General features: G+C 44.9%; 1 protein-coding gene across 2 annotated transcripts in view; it reads left to right on the top strand.

Moving 5' to 3' along the window:
* LOC309554873 (ciliary microtubule associated protein 1A-like) overlaps positions 1-15,965 on the top strand; it is a 31,665-nt gene extending 15,700 nt beyond the window's left edge. For both annotated transcript variants that reach the window (XM_082256596.1, XM_082256597.1), the window contains exons 2-7: positions 2,597-2,756; positions 7,064-7,267; positions 7,359-7,460; positions 11,584-11,705; positions 11,806-11,946; positions 15,819-15,965. In XM_082256596.1, the coding sequence (XP_082112722.1) occupies positions 2,648-2,756; positions 7,064-7,267; positions 7,359-7,460; positions 11,584-11,705; positions 11,806-11,946; positions 15,819-15,911 (771 nt within the window). In that variant the 5' untranslated portion in view covers positions 2,597-2,647 and the 3' untranslated portion in view covers positions 15,912-15,965. The remainder of the gene's footprint in view (positions 1-2,596; positions 2,757-7,063; positions 7,268-7,358; positions 7,461-11,583; positions 11,706-11,805; positions 11,947-15,818) is intronic.
* The last annotated feature ends 283 nt before the right edge of the window (positions 15,966-16,248 follow it).

Genomic DNA, 16,248 nt, shown 5'->3' with positions numbered 1-16,248 from the left:
TTGGACAGCAGGAGACAAATTGCAGCCTCAATTTGTGGAGTTTGTCCAGAGGAAGGAGCACTCTGGCTACAGCCGAGTCCATAGTCAGGCCCAAATAGTCCATCTTTGTGGATGGAAGCAAGGCAGACTTCTGAAAATTCAGAATCCAGCCAAACTCCCACAGAGTTTGTATTGTGATCTCCAGGTTCTCCACCAGACCAGAGGGAGACTCCGCTCGCAGAAGGAGATTGTCCATGTATCCCAGTACTGCGATCCCCCGTTGGCGTAGCAAGGCTAGCACCTGAGCCAACACTTTTGGGAAGACCCAAGGAGCGGAGGCGAGACCAAAGGGTAACACCACAAACTGATAATGCTCCTCTCCCACAGAAATGCAGAGAAAACACTGGTGACTGGCACATATTGGAATATAGGCATCCTTGATATCTATAGAGGAGAGGAAATCCGCCTGATGCAGGGATGCCACCACCATTCGAATGGACTCCGTTCTGAACTTCTGTACCCGCACAAAGCCGTTTAGCGCCTTGAGGTCCAGGATTGGACGCACTTTGCGTTCCTTCCTGGGGACTGTGAACAGGTTTGAGTAAAAACCATGAAAACATTCTGAAGTCGGAACCGGAACAATAACTCCTTGAATGAAAAGGTCTTGTACTGCCCCAAGCAGACCCTGTAACCGGTCTGGAGACAGGTGCAGGTTGGAAGGAAAAAAATCTTGCCGGGGGACAAAAGCGAAACTCGATCTTGTAGCCGTACCAAATTACTTTGTGACCCACTTGTCTTGTACCAGGGAAGTACAAGGGTACTGATACGGGTGAGAGCGCACCTTCATGCAGAAGGAGCCTTGTCCCCATGGGTCTGGAGAAGCCTGCTTTCGCATTGCCAGACCAGGTTAGTTTGGATCCGCCAGAGGAGGTCCTGAAAGGCTTCAAGCCCTTGTCAGTCGCCCCTGAAGGACGAAAAAACTTCCTATGAGCCAAGAAGGAAGGTCCACATCTACGATGGGGTTCCTTGCCCGTAGTAGCCTGTGGAAGAAAAGTACTCTCTCCCCCTGTGAGACCTTTAATGATGTCATCCAGGGTAGCTCCAAACAGGCGATCTCCTTGAAAGGGAAGAACAGGCAAGGCCTTATTTAGAAGTCTGATCCGCAGACCAGCATTTAAACCAAACGACACGCCGAAAAACTACCGCCAAAACAGAGAGGCGAGCCATCAATGGAGCTGCATCCAAAAAGGCATCACAGATGAACTGCAGCCCCTTAACCAGCTGGTCCGCCAGCTCAGCAAAGGCAGCGGGGAGTTGTTCTCCCTCCAGGTCAAGTCGTAGGAGCTTAGCCCACTCTGTCAGAGTTTGCGACACCAGGGCAATGGTTAATACCGGCCTCATCCCCGAACCAGCTAAGGTGTACATAGTGCGGGCCACAGCCTCCGCCTTCCGATCAACCTGGTCCTTAAAGGCCAGGGACTCTTCAACCAGAATCATGATTGCCTTGTTTAATTTGGAAATCAGAGGGTCCACCACCGGTGGGACAGTCAACTTCTTAAAAAGGGACTCCTCATAGGGGTAATGCCTAGTAAAGCTCTTAGGAACCCCATGGGGAGGCTTTGGTCGTCCTCACTCTTTTGCGACAATTTTGTCAAAATAAGCAGGGAAAGGAAACACCTTTGCCGCTCTGGATGGCTTGTGAGGGCCTGTGCCTCGATCGCAGCTTCAGCTGCATCTTCCATCTTCAGGGTCTCACGCAAAGATACATTCAGTCCATCCACCAGCGCCTTTTCATGCGAGGTCGCATACGTGGAGGAATTATCTTCACTTTCAGAGGATTCCAGGCGCGTGGTCGCAGACCCAGAAGGGTGACCCACGTCCACAGCGGCTGAATCAGATTCAGGATCGGAGACAGGATCAGGATCTGAGACAGATGAGGCAGGGGAAACTAACTGTCAGCCTTGCAATGCCTCTTGGGACTTGTTCTGAAACAGCTTGAGGGCCGCCAGTTTGACACCCATGCTCTAATATTTACACTTGCAATAAAGCTGACCCTGGCGACTTCTTAAACATGGGTCTGTTTAGCGTGAAAATCCGTCTAAGCCTAGGTTCACACATATGCGGGTCGGGGAACACATGCTAATTTCATGCGTTCTCTGACCCACATGCAAAGTGTGCTGCTCTTTTGCAAATGCATAGGGGTGTGGTGCCATTATTTCCTAATGTCACCCCTATGCATCAGAAAATGTGGTACACGTTTTTAAAAAGGGTTAGGTACAGCAGCCCATTCAAATTAAAGAACTCCTGTGCACATGCAAATGCAGCATGCAGGGCCTGCACAGATGTGAACCTAGCCTAATTGTCAGTAATAAATCTGTCTTTGAACTGTGCAAACTGTCACACTTAGCCAGGAATACAGTCACTCTTAGCCAGGAATACAGACACACAGGTCTATAAACAAATTGCAGAGACTCTCCTTAGGGAGATACAGCTTGGATTTTCAACTTATCGTCATATTAAGTTGCTTGTTAAATGTCCTTGAATTGAAATGAATTGTAATATGCATCTGTCCACTTTAGTATAGTTTATGAATAAATACTTTTTTCTTTCACTTTAGTCATACCACATCTTTGTGTATGGTTTCTGACATCCCGAATATAAGCTCACTATGACGGCTGAAGTTTATGTTGGAACCTGGAGGCCCCACAGACCCCGAGGGCCAATTGCAGCTCTTTACAGCAGCCCAGGACCTAAATATGCATTGCCAGGGAGCACAGGTAAATGGTAAATCTTTACAGGCTTAGTCGGACCTTGTAAGTTTGAAAATTTGTATCTGTCCTTTATATGCCCCTTTTTTGCGATCACTTGTATTGACTAGGACAGACAATTAAGGATCTTTAAACCTGTTGCAAACTGAATATACAAACTTTTAAGCCTACCTATCCCTAGACTTTTCAAGCTGATCTCAGCGCACATACGTATATAAAAATATAAAAACAACAAGCCTGAGTTACCTTTAATTACGCAACGGTATATAGGTAAAGCAGTTCACCTTAAAAGATGGTATATACAGCACTTCATACATCACAAATATAAATATAGAAAGGCATCACGAAATTGCATTAAAAAATACTGTAACAACCATAAAATGTTAATTCAAGAATATACAGTGCCATGAAAAAGTATTCATACTCCTTGAAAATTTCCACATTTTGTCATGTTACAACCAAAAACGTAAATGTATTTTATGTGATAGACCAACACAAAGTGGCACATAATTGTGAAGTGGAAGGAAAATGATAAATGGTTTTTAACATTTTTTACAAATAAATATCTAAAAAGTGTGGCGTGCATTTTTATTCAGCCCCCCTGAGTCAATACTTTGTAGAACCATTTTACACTGCAATTACAGCTGCAAGTCTTTTTGGGCATGTCTCTACCAGCTTTGCACATCTAGAGAGTGAAAATTTTGGCCATTCTTCTTTGCAAAATAGCTCAAGCTCTGCCATATTGGATGGAGAGTGTCTGTGAACAGCAATTTTCAAGTCTTGTCACAGATTCTCAATTGGATTCAGGTCTGGACTTTGACTGGGTCATTCTAACACATGAATATGCTTTGATCTAAACCATTTCATTGTAGCTCTGGCTGTATGTTTAGGGTTGTTGTCCTGCTGGAAGGTGAACCTCTGTCATACTTTAACAGGTTTTCTTCTAAGATTGCCCTGTATTTGGCTCCATCTATCTTCCCATGAACTCTGACCAGCTTCCCTGTCCCTGCTGAAGAAAAGCATCCCCACAACATGATGCTGCCACCACCATGTTTTACGATGAGGATGGTGTGTTCAGGGTGATGTGCAGTGTTTAACACCATACTTAGCCTTTGGCTTTTAGGCCAAAAAAGTTAAATTTTGGTCTCAGCTGACCAGAGCACCTTCTTTCACATGTTTGCTGTGTCCCCCACATGGCTTCTCACAAACTGCTAACAGAACTTTGTATAGCTTTCTTCTTGCCACTCTTCCATAAGGGCCAGATTTGTGGAGTGCATGACTAATTGTTGTCCGTGGATTCTTCCACCTGAGCTGTGGATCTCTGCAGCTCATCCAGATTTACCATGGGCCTCTTGGCTGCTTCTATGATTAATGCTCTCTTTGCCCAGCCTGTCAGTTTAGGTGGACGGCCATGTCTTGGTTGGCTTGCAGTTGTACCATGCTCTTTCCATTTTCAGATGATCGATTGAACAGTGCTCCATGAGATGTTCAAAGCTTGGGATAATTCTTTATAACCCAACCCTGCTTTAAACTTCCCCCCAACTTTATCCCTGACCTGCCTGGTGTGTTCCTTTGCCTTCATGATGCTGTTTGATTAAATTACACACAGGTGGACTCTATTTACTAATTAGGTGACTTCTGAAGGGAAATGGTTCCACTAGATTTTAGTTAGGGGTATCAGAGTAAAGGGGCTGAATACAAATGCACGCCACACTTTTCAGATATTTATTTGTAAAAAAAATTTGAAAACTACTTATCATTTTCCTTCCACTTTACAATTATGTACCACTTTGCTTTGGTCTATCACATAAAATCCCAATAATTTTGTAACATGACAAAATGTGAAAAATTGTAAGAGGTATAAATACTTTTTTAAGGCACTGTAAGCATCAAGATTGTGTTTGCAGAAAATAGTTGTTGATTTAAAGAGGAACTATGGCAAAACAATTGTTTCTCCCATGCAGTGGGGCTGTGCCTGCACTTCATGGGTTAACTTCTTGTTTTGTCCAGTGGTGCATCAAAAGGCTATATACTTAGCCGATCCTTCGATCCTCTGGAAAACGGTCCAGCGGTGGACTGTTTCTGCAGTCCTCACGTCCAGAGCTGGTCTAAGGGGGTATGATGATGTCGGGAAAAGTCCATGCACAAGACCGCTAGCATGTGGGGGGCAGAAGCAGAAGGGACCAGTCTTGCTCTCAGAGGCTCATCGGCTTAGGTAAGTATATCTCCGCTCTCCTCACCCCAAGGCAAAAGTGAGTAGTTAACATGTGCAGTATGGGCACAGCCCCACTGCATGGGGAAGAAAATGTTCTTCCTGGATTTCTTCTTTAACAGAGTTTATCAGTCTGCACAAAAAGGTGAACAGGTATCCCTATCACAATTTAACCACTTTACCATCGGAGGATTTTGCTGTCTTACGTCCAGGCCACTTTTTGCGATTCGGCACTGTGCGACTTTAACTGAAAATTGCACGGTCGTGCGACGCCATACCCAAACTAAATTTATGTCCTTTTTCCCCCCACAAACAGAGCTTTCTTTTGGTGGTATTTGATCACCTGTGCGATTTTTACTTTTTGCGCTATAAACAAAAAAGAGCGTAAATTTTGAAAAAATAACAATATTTTTCAATTTTTTTTTAAATTCCCCCCCAAAAAAATTTAAAAATCAAAATTTTTTTACATTTTTGACCAATTTGTTTTCTGCTACCTATGTTTGGTAAAAAAAAAAATCACAATAAGCGTATTTTGATTGGTTTGCGCAAAAGTTATTGCCTTTTCTAACTAAGGGAAAGATTTCTGTCATTTTTGGTGTTTTTTTTTTAACGCGTAATGGCGGCGATCTGCGATTTTTTTTTGCGGTACTGCGACATTGGGCGGACAGATCGGACCCTTGACTGACATTTTTGACACTTTTGGGGTTACCAGTGACATTACTACAGTAATCAGTGCTATACATATGCACTGTTACTGTAAAAATGACACTGGCAGGGAAGGGGTTAATTTTTATTGGAGAGGGAGGGGTTAATGTATGCCTGGTGCTTGCTAACTATGTGGGGGGAGGTGACTGATTGACACAGGGACAGAACGCATGTTCAGTTATGCTGAACCCTGCAATCTGTCACTGTTTGTCACTTAGGAGATCCGCCCGCTTTGTTTACACAAGCAGGCGGATCTCCAGACTCGATTCCCCGACGATCGGGGAAGAGCGGTGGTGATCACGGCTGCTCCTCCCCTGGCCCGACTCCCGCTGTGACTGAAAACAGCGGGAGCGAGCCTCCGGCGGCGCGTGAGAGCGTCGCCCACAAGGGGAGGAGTCCAGCGACGTAGGTACTACGTCGCTGGACAGGAACGAGCCACTTTGCCGCAGTACAGTCCCAGTGACTGATCGGCAAGTGGTTAAACCATGTGTTTTACCAGATATAAACACTTCCTAATCACTGGTCATCAGATCATGCTGAATATACATGTTAAAAAGGATCACCAGCAAAGGTACGGAGGCAGCCATGCATCTAAAACGGGACATGATAATCATCCAAATGTATAGGGTGCTCAATCCCATCACCAAATGCAATCGTGACTACTCACCTTATAAGCATGACCCCTGACTTAACAGGACAGTCATATCTCGCTTTTCCCATTAAGGGTAACATTTAGGCTGGATTCACACTAGTGCGAATTGGATGTTGGGAAATTCGTATGACAGGAGATTGTTCCCAGGTCTCAATGGAGCCGGTTAAGACACCTCCATGGCAGCTGCAGAGCAGATTGCTCAGTGGTCCTGTGCCTCTTTGGCTCCATTTCAGGTCCCAATTCAGGCAAAAATTCAGGCCTGATTCCTCCCTGAAACCGAGAACAGGGATGCACGGGCCCCTGCTGTAAGCCACATCTGATTTAAGTGTGAACCTAGCCTTAAGATGCTAACCCTGCTGGTCCAGGCTGGTCCATCCTCAGATGTTTAAGATATGCTGGCAACAGTCCAAAGGCCTCTTCTCAATGCATTTTGGTAGTGGCCATATTTAGGGTCCATTGCTGATGGTCCATTGACAAAAAGCAGCTCTGAAGCAAACAAACTATCAACGCTGGTCCAAATGTAATAAGGTTTCTATTTTAAAAGTCCCTAAAGTATCTAAACGTAAGAACAAAATGTAAATTTATACTTTAATTTTAACATAGTATACTATATTTTATAATAAAATATGTGATTGCAAGGAGAACTTGTGGCCATAGCTTTGTGCTTTTGAGAAGAAATAACAGTATGTTACCTATGATTATGAAGCTCTAAAATGGCTTTCAGTTACAGAATGGATCTCTTTGCAGGTTACAACCAGCATGATCCCAGTAAATACAGAGCACCTTCATATAGCTTTGGTATTCGTCGATTCAAGGTTGTCGATGACTGTTCCCCGGGACCAGGATATCTGGTGCCAGCTAATATCACCATGAGGGGCAAAGATGGCACACCAGCATATTCACTCTATGGAAGACCCAAGGATCTAAATACTTTCAGAACTCCAGGACCAGGTGATATGAGAAGTTCTGTGCATGAAAATCAGTTTGTGATATAGAGCTTTTATACATTTCCAAATTAACCCTTGTGTGTGTCTTTAAACAGGTAGTTACGCTCCTGAGCGTGCTGGGAAATCTGCTTATCGGTCAGCTCCAAAATATTCTTTAGGGGCAAGAACAAAGACATTTAGCAATGACCAAACACCAGGTAAGTGCTAAATGTATGACATGATTAAATACTCCAAAATGTCAGATAAATGTCCTTTAAATGACAACTAGAAAAGGTTTGCCAGTAGCAGGATCGGGAGTAATAAAATATCTGAAACATTTAATAAAGAAAAACCATTGCTAAGGTAACTATTGGCACTTTTCCACTGCAAGTACCGGCTAGTACCGGCTCGGCTCTACTCGGCCCTGCTTGGCCCGGTTTGCTTTTCCACTGCGGTACCGCATGGTATAGTGTCGGAACGGTTCGGTACGGTACGGTATAGGTTTGCTTTTCCACTAAAGCAGTACTAAAGTTAAGTGGGTGGGATAACAACGGGGTGGGTGGGATTCTCTGACCAATCAGTGGCTAGTAGTGACTGCATGCAAAGGATTGTGGGATATGGTACCAGTTTGGTACCTGTTGGAACCACAATCGAGTAGGTACTGTTTTTTCAGAGCCGTACCGTACCGTACCGTTCGGTTCCATGCAGTGGAAAAACAAAACCTATACCGTACCGTACCGAACCGTTCCGACCCTATACCATGCGGTACCGCAGTGGAAAAGCACAAAAGCGTGCCGAGCCGGTACGGTTCTATGCAGTGGAAAAGCGCCATAAGAGGAAAACAGTATTTGAACAAGGAGATGAATGGCCATTCATTCATATAAACACCTGTACCAGGGTCGCAATAGGACATGTACTCTCAAAGTTTGGCAAAATCTTTAACTGTTTACTAAAATAGGAGTGTTTTTTGAGAGATTACAGATCCACTACTGTTCAAATGACAACTGTAAAAATTTTAATATTTTCTTCACTTTCTGTACCAAAGACATCACTCACTGGGGCAGAAAGTGGGAGTGAATCCCCTTCCTGGAATACATGCAGCAACAATAACATGATAAAAATTTAATTGTTGCCCACTCTACTTTTAGCTGGAATTCCACATTAAAGCATATAACTACACACCTCTCAACTGTCCCAGATTCCAGAAGACTATCCTAGTGTTTCAACAAAATCCAGGCATCCCATGGGTCTGGGCTGTGTCCCAGGATCCAGGAGCCCAGTGCCAAAACACTTGTTACAACACTCAGCTCCACCACCAACATACATTGCAGCACTGTGCATGGTCATCCCCTCCAGCCCCCCATCTTGCACTCAGCCAGAAAGCACTGATTAAAAGAGTTCTCCAACAAGTAAATACCAATAGGTAATTATGCTGTGCCCACATCAGCTTTAACTCAGTGTGTACAGAGGAAAAGTGTGTGGCAGGGGGGAATGTGTATTGGGGGATGCAGTGTATACAGAGAGGGGGGCAGTGTGTAGGGGAAAAGGGGGGGGGCAGTGTATGCAGTTAAATTTAATTTGAGCTATTTCCTAGGTTGTGTTTATTTGTTTCTAATCAGGCTCTTATTGAGCCCTGCAAAAAGTATTCAGCATAATATAACCACACCCACTTTTTTGCCACGGTGCGGTAAGTTCGCTGCAGGTCCATATCACTGTAATTTGTCCCTGATTCTTGAGTTTTAAAGTTAAAAGATATGTAATTGACAGATGGGAACAGTCAAAATCTATTCTTTTTCAGATTCAGCAATAGAAAAACAGCTACTTTAAGCTGAACTCCAGGTATGACATTGTAGCGCATCTGCTAAGGAGCTGTAGTTAAATTGGGATCCCCCACCCTGCACAGCCAGGCACACCGGCACTTCAGAAACAGAGGACAGTCCATGACTTTGTTTTTGTTATTTATTGAAGTTAATACTTGGATAGGGATGGGAGGTTATGGGATGCCCACTTGACTTTTAGCAAAATTTCAGGGACACTCTTCCTATATACAATCTCTGTATACAGCTCAACTTCTTCCTCCAGTACACACTTGCTTGCAGAACCCAGCTGGATCACTGTGTGAATATCTCACAATCACTCAGATTAAAGGCAGTAGCCCCTTACAGACAGAAACCCGAGGCCCCTTGGATGTGTAGCAAAAGAGTTTCAGTGTCCTGCTTGTACTCTCCTTGTAGCCACTGATCCCAGCACCACCTCTTCAGGCACTGCCAACCCACCTGGCTGCAGCTGCCCCTTTACTAGTCCTCTAGGCTAACTTCCCCACCACAGACCTCCAGACTGACACTCACCAGCCCACCCAGCTGACTCTAAGGAGATCCACCAGTAGTGCTGACCTGCTCCTGTGCCTCCAGGAAGGGTTTCCTCCATGTGTTGTGGCAGGATCCATCCTGCAGCTGAGCCTCGGCCCAAGATCACCCCCCCCCAGACTAGGGGGCACCCCTTAGGGCCACCGACAGCCTCCTCAGCACTCTATCTCCATCCTCCACCCAACTACCCCTGCTGGCATGACACATGCCTAATTATGAGGTAGCCTGCCCCCTGCCAGCCTTTACTGGGGATTGGCTGAGGCCTTCATAACTATGCCTACCAGCTCCTCCACCCACTATGTCCAGAACATTCTCCAATGTTCCAGAAAACAGGGGAGGGCCCAGACAGGCTGCTAGGATGAGTTATCCAGCCCTGAGTCACTGAACCCTGAACCAGATTCCCAGCTCAGGCCTTGCCCTGAGCCAAACTAAATTTACCTTCACTCTACTAACATCTAGCACACACTAGAGGGTGCTAAAATGTTAATTGTATAGCTTGGACCAATCATACCAAGCATATTTCATACATGCTGGACTACAGTGACCGCTGCTATCTTGCAGGTTTTGTGCCAAGTGGCTGCTCCACTATACTAGGATCACCGGGGTTCACTTTTTAGGCACCGCCCTCATTCACAGAATGTTTTGAATTATTTCAATAAATACCTATATTTTCACTGATTGGACAAGGTGGAGAGACAGGCTGGTGATGTCACAATCTCTACTTTGTGGAGATTGTGGTCAGTATATGCAATGGGGCAGCTGTGGTCAGTTTTCAGTGGGACAGCTACACGGTATAGGACCTGGAAGATAGAGGCGATCACTGTAGTAGCGCCAAATGCTAAGTGATTGTCAACTTCCACAGCAATCCATCAGGTAAGAAATATGCCTACTTACATTAGTCCAAGCTGGACCAATGTAACTATAAAATTATGGTCATATCTGGAGTTCAGCTTTAATTTGGCTACTGACTGTCAGTCTTCAAGGATCATTTTCACATTCAATACAGCCAGGACAGTCCCCACATAATGATTCAGCAATTGTGTTCTTGGGACATGGTTGACTTAAAGAATGTCTGAAATACAGTAGCTGCTTCTTAGCAGATAATGTTGGACCAGTCAGTGCATTCAATGGGATACAGGCACTCTCCATATGTTCAGCTCTTGGGGGGTAATTTTTTTTCTTTCAGCACTGGGGTCGTAAGAGGAAAAATCCCCAGTATGGTATAGACCAACCAAAGCACTGATGTCTAGTTCTGAGTGGCAGTGGGCTCTTCTGGGCTTACATGCAACCTATCTGCCCTGCATAAACTGTTTGTTAGGTCATTTGGGACCCTAACCCACCAACTGGTGCATGTGGGTATAAAATATTTAAAATTAAAAAGCAAAAAAATTAACTTGCAGGTCATCCATTAACATCCCAATTAGTCCTGCATGGGTTCCCTTTAACATCACTGACGCTAACACAAATTCGTATACCACAAAATATGTTACAAGATAGAACTCCTCAAATCAGTTCACCAAATAGGGGGTAGCAACATGGTTGTGAGGTGCAACACCATGGAAATAGGTGTGTATTTCTTCACCAAATACAGAAAGTTTGGGGTTTAGTTGATCACCAAATATAGCAATTCTATTCCTTTGTCTGTTGAGTTTAACGCAGCCCCTGAAATCACAGAGACTGCACACTCAGGGTCCCACAGTCAAAAGCATGTACCCCTTCAGATCTTTCACTCTGCTTAGAACTACTTGCCTTTTAATGAGTCACAGAACAAAAAAACTTAGAAATGAGTGGGCAGTGTGGTTGTCAGGGAAACCTACCCACTCTTTCCCTGGCCAAAGACTAGAACCCTGAAATTATTGGTATCCAGAATGCAGACCAGAAACCCCAGCCCAGGCCACAAGTACCTGCCATCTCAGACTTTATTCTGTGTTTTCTGGGGCTGTTTGTCACCAAGGTTTTATCTTATGTATTATAGGTCCAGCAGCATATTCACTTCCATCTGTGTTTGGGCCAAAAATTGTTAACAAATCATCAGCACCAAACTACTCTATGACTGGACGAAGCAAGATCGGAAGCTTTCATGAAGATCTTCAGAAAGTAAGCGGTCAAATAGTTTCTGTCTGTAGTAATACCTACATTTGTATTGCCTATTATATACTGTAGTATATAAATATCTATGTCATTTCTCCAATCTCAGACACCAGGGCCTGGAACCTACCGCGTTGTTGAGCCATCAACATATAAATATAAATCTCCACAGTACAGTATGACCGCCAGAAACTCCCTGCCAGGAGACACCACACAAAAACCAGGTCCAGGAGCCCACAGCCCAGAAAAGGTAAGATTCTTAATGTTATTGAGATTAACCAATATGCTACAATGGAATCATATTCCTGTATCAACTGCACATTTTATGAAAAACCTGCAAACTTAAGTGTGCTCTTAGTATGAGTAATGCTGTGAAAGTGTAAATAGAAATGTAATGTGTTTTAGTGAAAGATAGGCTTTGGTGTATATTGAATACTGTAGCTCAGTGCCCTGTTCTGTTCTGTTTAAACTTTCACTGCCAGAGCCATTTTTGTGCTTTTGGCACGTTTAAAAGAAATAATTTTTGGCCTACAACTTCGTTAAAACCCCCAAAACTCTCACATTACCTAGCAGCTACCGGCCCATGTCGTTACTGAACACGGACATTAAGATCCTAGCTAGAATTTTGGCTGATAGACTGAAACCCCTTCTACCGTCAGTGGTTCATCCGGATCAGACGGGTTTCATAGCGGGCAGAGATAGGGCACGGGATAATTCAAATTGGGCACTTCAGGTTATTCACTGGGTGAGGTCCCAGCCGCTCCATCCACCCTGTCTTTTACTTTCTACGGACGCTGAAAAAGCGTTTGACAGGATGGATTGGGTGTACATGGGGGACATGCTGGAGCGTTTGGGCCTAGGCCCTCACATGCCCAGTTGGTTGGCGGCGCTGTACGCATCCCCGGAGGCCAGGGTGAAGGCGGGGGGCTTTCTGTCCGCCCCCTTCCCGATCCGCAATGGCACGCGCCAGGGATGCCCCCTTTCGCCACTTATCTTCGCACTGGCTCTGGAACGATTGTTGGCTAGGATCAGGGCGAACCCGGATATTGGCGGTGTCACTGTGGGCCACACTGAGCATAAATTGTCGGCGTACGCGCACGATGTCCTATTCTATGTGACTAGACCCCAGACGTCCCTCCCTGTTCTCATGTCGGAGCTTAGGAATTTCCATTTGCTCTCAAACTTCAAGATTAATTTAGACAAGTCGGAAATCTTACCCCTTACTGTCCCACCGGAGATGGGCGCCTCGTTGTGATCCTCCTTACCTTTCACGTGGTGCCACTCTAAACTCAAGTACCTAGGGGTCTATTTACCTGACTCTACCACGGACGTGTACTCCCTTAATTACGTACCCTTACTGACGGTGATCCGGCGAGACCTCTCTGACTGGACTAAGCTGACACTTACATGGATTGGCCAGGTGAATAGGCTCAAAATGAACATCCTGCCCAGAATATTGTTTTACCTGCAAATGTTGCCTGTCCACTTGCCTAGGTCCTTCTTCTTGAGCCTCAACAGCTTATTTATCCGCTTTGTTTGAAACAGTAAACATCCCAACCTGGCCTTTCGGCTTATGCAACGCTCTAAGCGTACGGGTGGCTTGGGGATACTGGTGGTTCGGAAATATTATGAGGCGGTGGCCCTACAGAGGATTCTCGACTGGCACCACCATGTACGGGGCAAGCTCTGGGTCCCCATGGAGAAGTTCATGGCGGGCAGGAACTTGTCTCATGCCCCGTGGCGCATAGAGGCCTCTCCCCACTGGTCTCCCCTGCCACTGTCCACACTTTACAGGTTTGTGACAAAGTCAATGAGCGACTTCAGCTGTCCGCTGCGGTCTCCCCACTGACATCCCTGGGGGGGTTCCCCTGGTTCCTTCCCGGGGAGGACGTGTCCTTCTTTGGGACGTGGGCATCGGGCGGGGAAACCCATTGTGGCCGGTTTGTCCAGGAGCGGATCATAATACCACTTTCGGACCTCCGTGACCGTTATGGGAGGTTCCTCATGGACTTCTGGAGATATCATCAGCTTACTCATTTTCTGCGTCCTATTTTGGGCACCATCCGCTCCCCACCGCTGATGACCCCTTATGAGAAGCTTTGCATTTCTAAAGAGCCGATCCCGCACTCTATTGCGTTGTTGTACCAGCTCCTCCTTTCTGGGGACCCCGCGCCTAAGCCTCGGTTCATACGGGAGTGGGAGCGAGACCTACAGTGCACTTTTTCAGAGCAACAGATAGACCACCTGTTTCAATGGACTCATTCCAGCACGGTAGATACCAGGATGCAGGAGAAGTGTTGACTAGGTGGTATAGAGTACCCTCCCGGCTCGCACAGATCTACCCGGGCCAGTCGGACCGTTGTTGGAGGGGCTGTGGGAGTCGGGGCTCTCACCTTCATGTGTGGTTGGAGTGTCCGCTCTTACGGCCTTTCTGGCTGGATATTTGGGTGCAGGTCTTGGTGATCCTGGATGTGGACATTCCGGACGATCCGAGGTATTTCCTGCTTCATGTGCCGTCCATTCCTCTTAGCACATATAGGAAAAGCGTGTTGCCTCACCTACTGAACGCCGCCCACCGTCTTGTTCAGATTTATTGGAAGCAGGCGGCGGTCCCAGATCGCGCTGCATGGGTCCAGTTGGTAAATGGTATTATGAAGGCGAAGGAGTGGATGGCCAGATGCAAAGACCGCTATGATAAATTCTATGTGAATTGGGCAATCTGGATGCATTACTTGGCGACAGGGTCATGTGTGGATAGCACTTCTCCCCCTGCACACAATAATTTATGATAGTGGAATGAGGATTCTTTTACGACACCTCTGCAGACACCTTACCAGATCTTTTTGACATTGGCCTTCAAACATAGTTTCCCTCTCATTTCTGCTCTCTCTGCCCCTGTCCTCTCCCCCCCCCCCTTCTTCCCCCTTGGCTGGAGTTCCGCCTCCCTTCCCTCAGTGCCTTTTCCCCATCTTCTCCTACACCTTTGCTACCTCTACTGCTTGGAGGGCTATGATGGCTAGATAAAGCGCTGCACAATATGGCTGCGCCATTTATTTTGTTTGGGGCTGACGCCCTTGGATGTGTTTTCAGTGCTCTAATTTGGTAATACGTTTATTATTCTTGACTGTTTGCCTTCTAGCTATGTATTTCAATTCAACACTATTTTTTTCTGAAAATGTTCTATTATTGTACCTTCTTCTACTGTTCCTACCTTTGTTTGTTGGAAAATTTGTTTTGAAATAAAGATTATAAAAAAAAACCCACAAAACATTATATATATTCTTTGAGCAGAGACCCTGGAGAATGGAGAATAAAATGGTGGTAGCACCAACTCAAATTCTCTATAAAAAGTACACTAAAGTTAATTTTAGGGCACACAAACGTAATATATTACCTATTTTTTTTTTTTAAATACATTAGGTTTCACAGAGTAAATAGCTACCAAACATGTCAAGCATTAAAACCGCATGTGCTCATGAAACATAGAACTTTGGTGCTCAAAATTGTCCATGGGCAAAGATGTAAAAGCTCCCTAGGGGTCAATAGTTTAGTGTTAACCATGAATAGTGGCAGCCCTATCATTATTGCTGTTGCTTCAGCATCTGTGTGTACATGTGCACAGGCTCACAATGTTTGTGTGTGTGTTGGGGTGGGGGTAATGCTTGGGTGTAACTTTACATAATTTTTTTCCCCCCTTTTTATTTTCATTATAGTCACCTACAAATGTAGGGGACAACAAAAGTCCCCTATGTGATATCTTTTTGCTTTGGCAAGTTATCTTTAATAAGACAACAGGGGTCTGAGGTCTCACCTACCTTCCACCAAAGTTAATGGAGCACAGATTGAAACATGGCAGGGGGGAACACAACCAGGGGCCTGTGGAAGCGATCGGGCAGCTGTACCATCAAGGTTTCTAGCAATGGATGTTTTGTCTGGTATATTTTCAGTGGAATATAAAATATACAAAAGGTGACAACAGTGTGCAAGAGAGTGAAACAAAACTTTAGCAGTGTACTGCAGATGCAAACTGAAGGAGGTATCATATTCAGCAGCATCACACATACAGTATAAGCTTGTAACAGTAGATAGTAAGTGTGCTTCACATTTTGTCCTTCTCCTCAGGTGTTCTTGTCTCGACCTCAAGCTCCTCGGTTCTCCTTTGGAATCAGACACTCCGAGTATATTGCTCCATTGATTGTGGATGTAGAAGGCTAAACAGCAAAGTCTATCAGTATGGACGGTCTGTCAGAGAAAGAACCAAATAGAAAAGCAAAGCTATGTTTTACGAGTAAGAATTAAAATTGTACAACTAAAATACCCAGAGTCATTTTGGTAAATCAATTCTGTTTTTTTATTTTAACTACCTGTGCGTCAAGTGGAATCCTAGAACCAGTTGTTGTTATGCCAAACTAATGTTTGCACAGTTCTAACTGAAAACAAAATACACACACACACACACACACACACACCTCATAAAATTAGAATATCATCATAACGTTAATTTATTTCATTTCAGTAATTCAATTCAAAAAGTGAAACTCATATATTATAT

The sequence above is a fragment of the Pelophylax lessonae genome (genome assembly GCF_965119305.1).
Source record: "Pelophylax lessonae genome assembly, chromosome: 4".
NCBI classification, from domain to species: Eukaryota; Metazoa; Chordata; class Amphibia; order Anura; family Ranidae; genus Pelophylax; species Pelophylax lessonae.
This window is presented reverse-complemented; position numbering and strand designations above follow the sequence as displayed.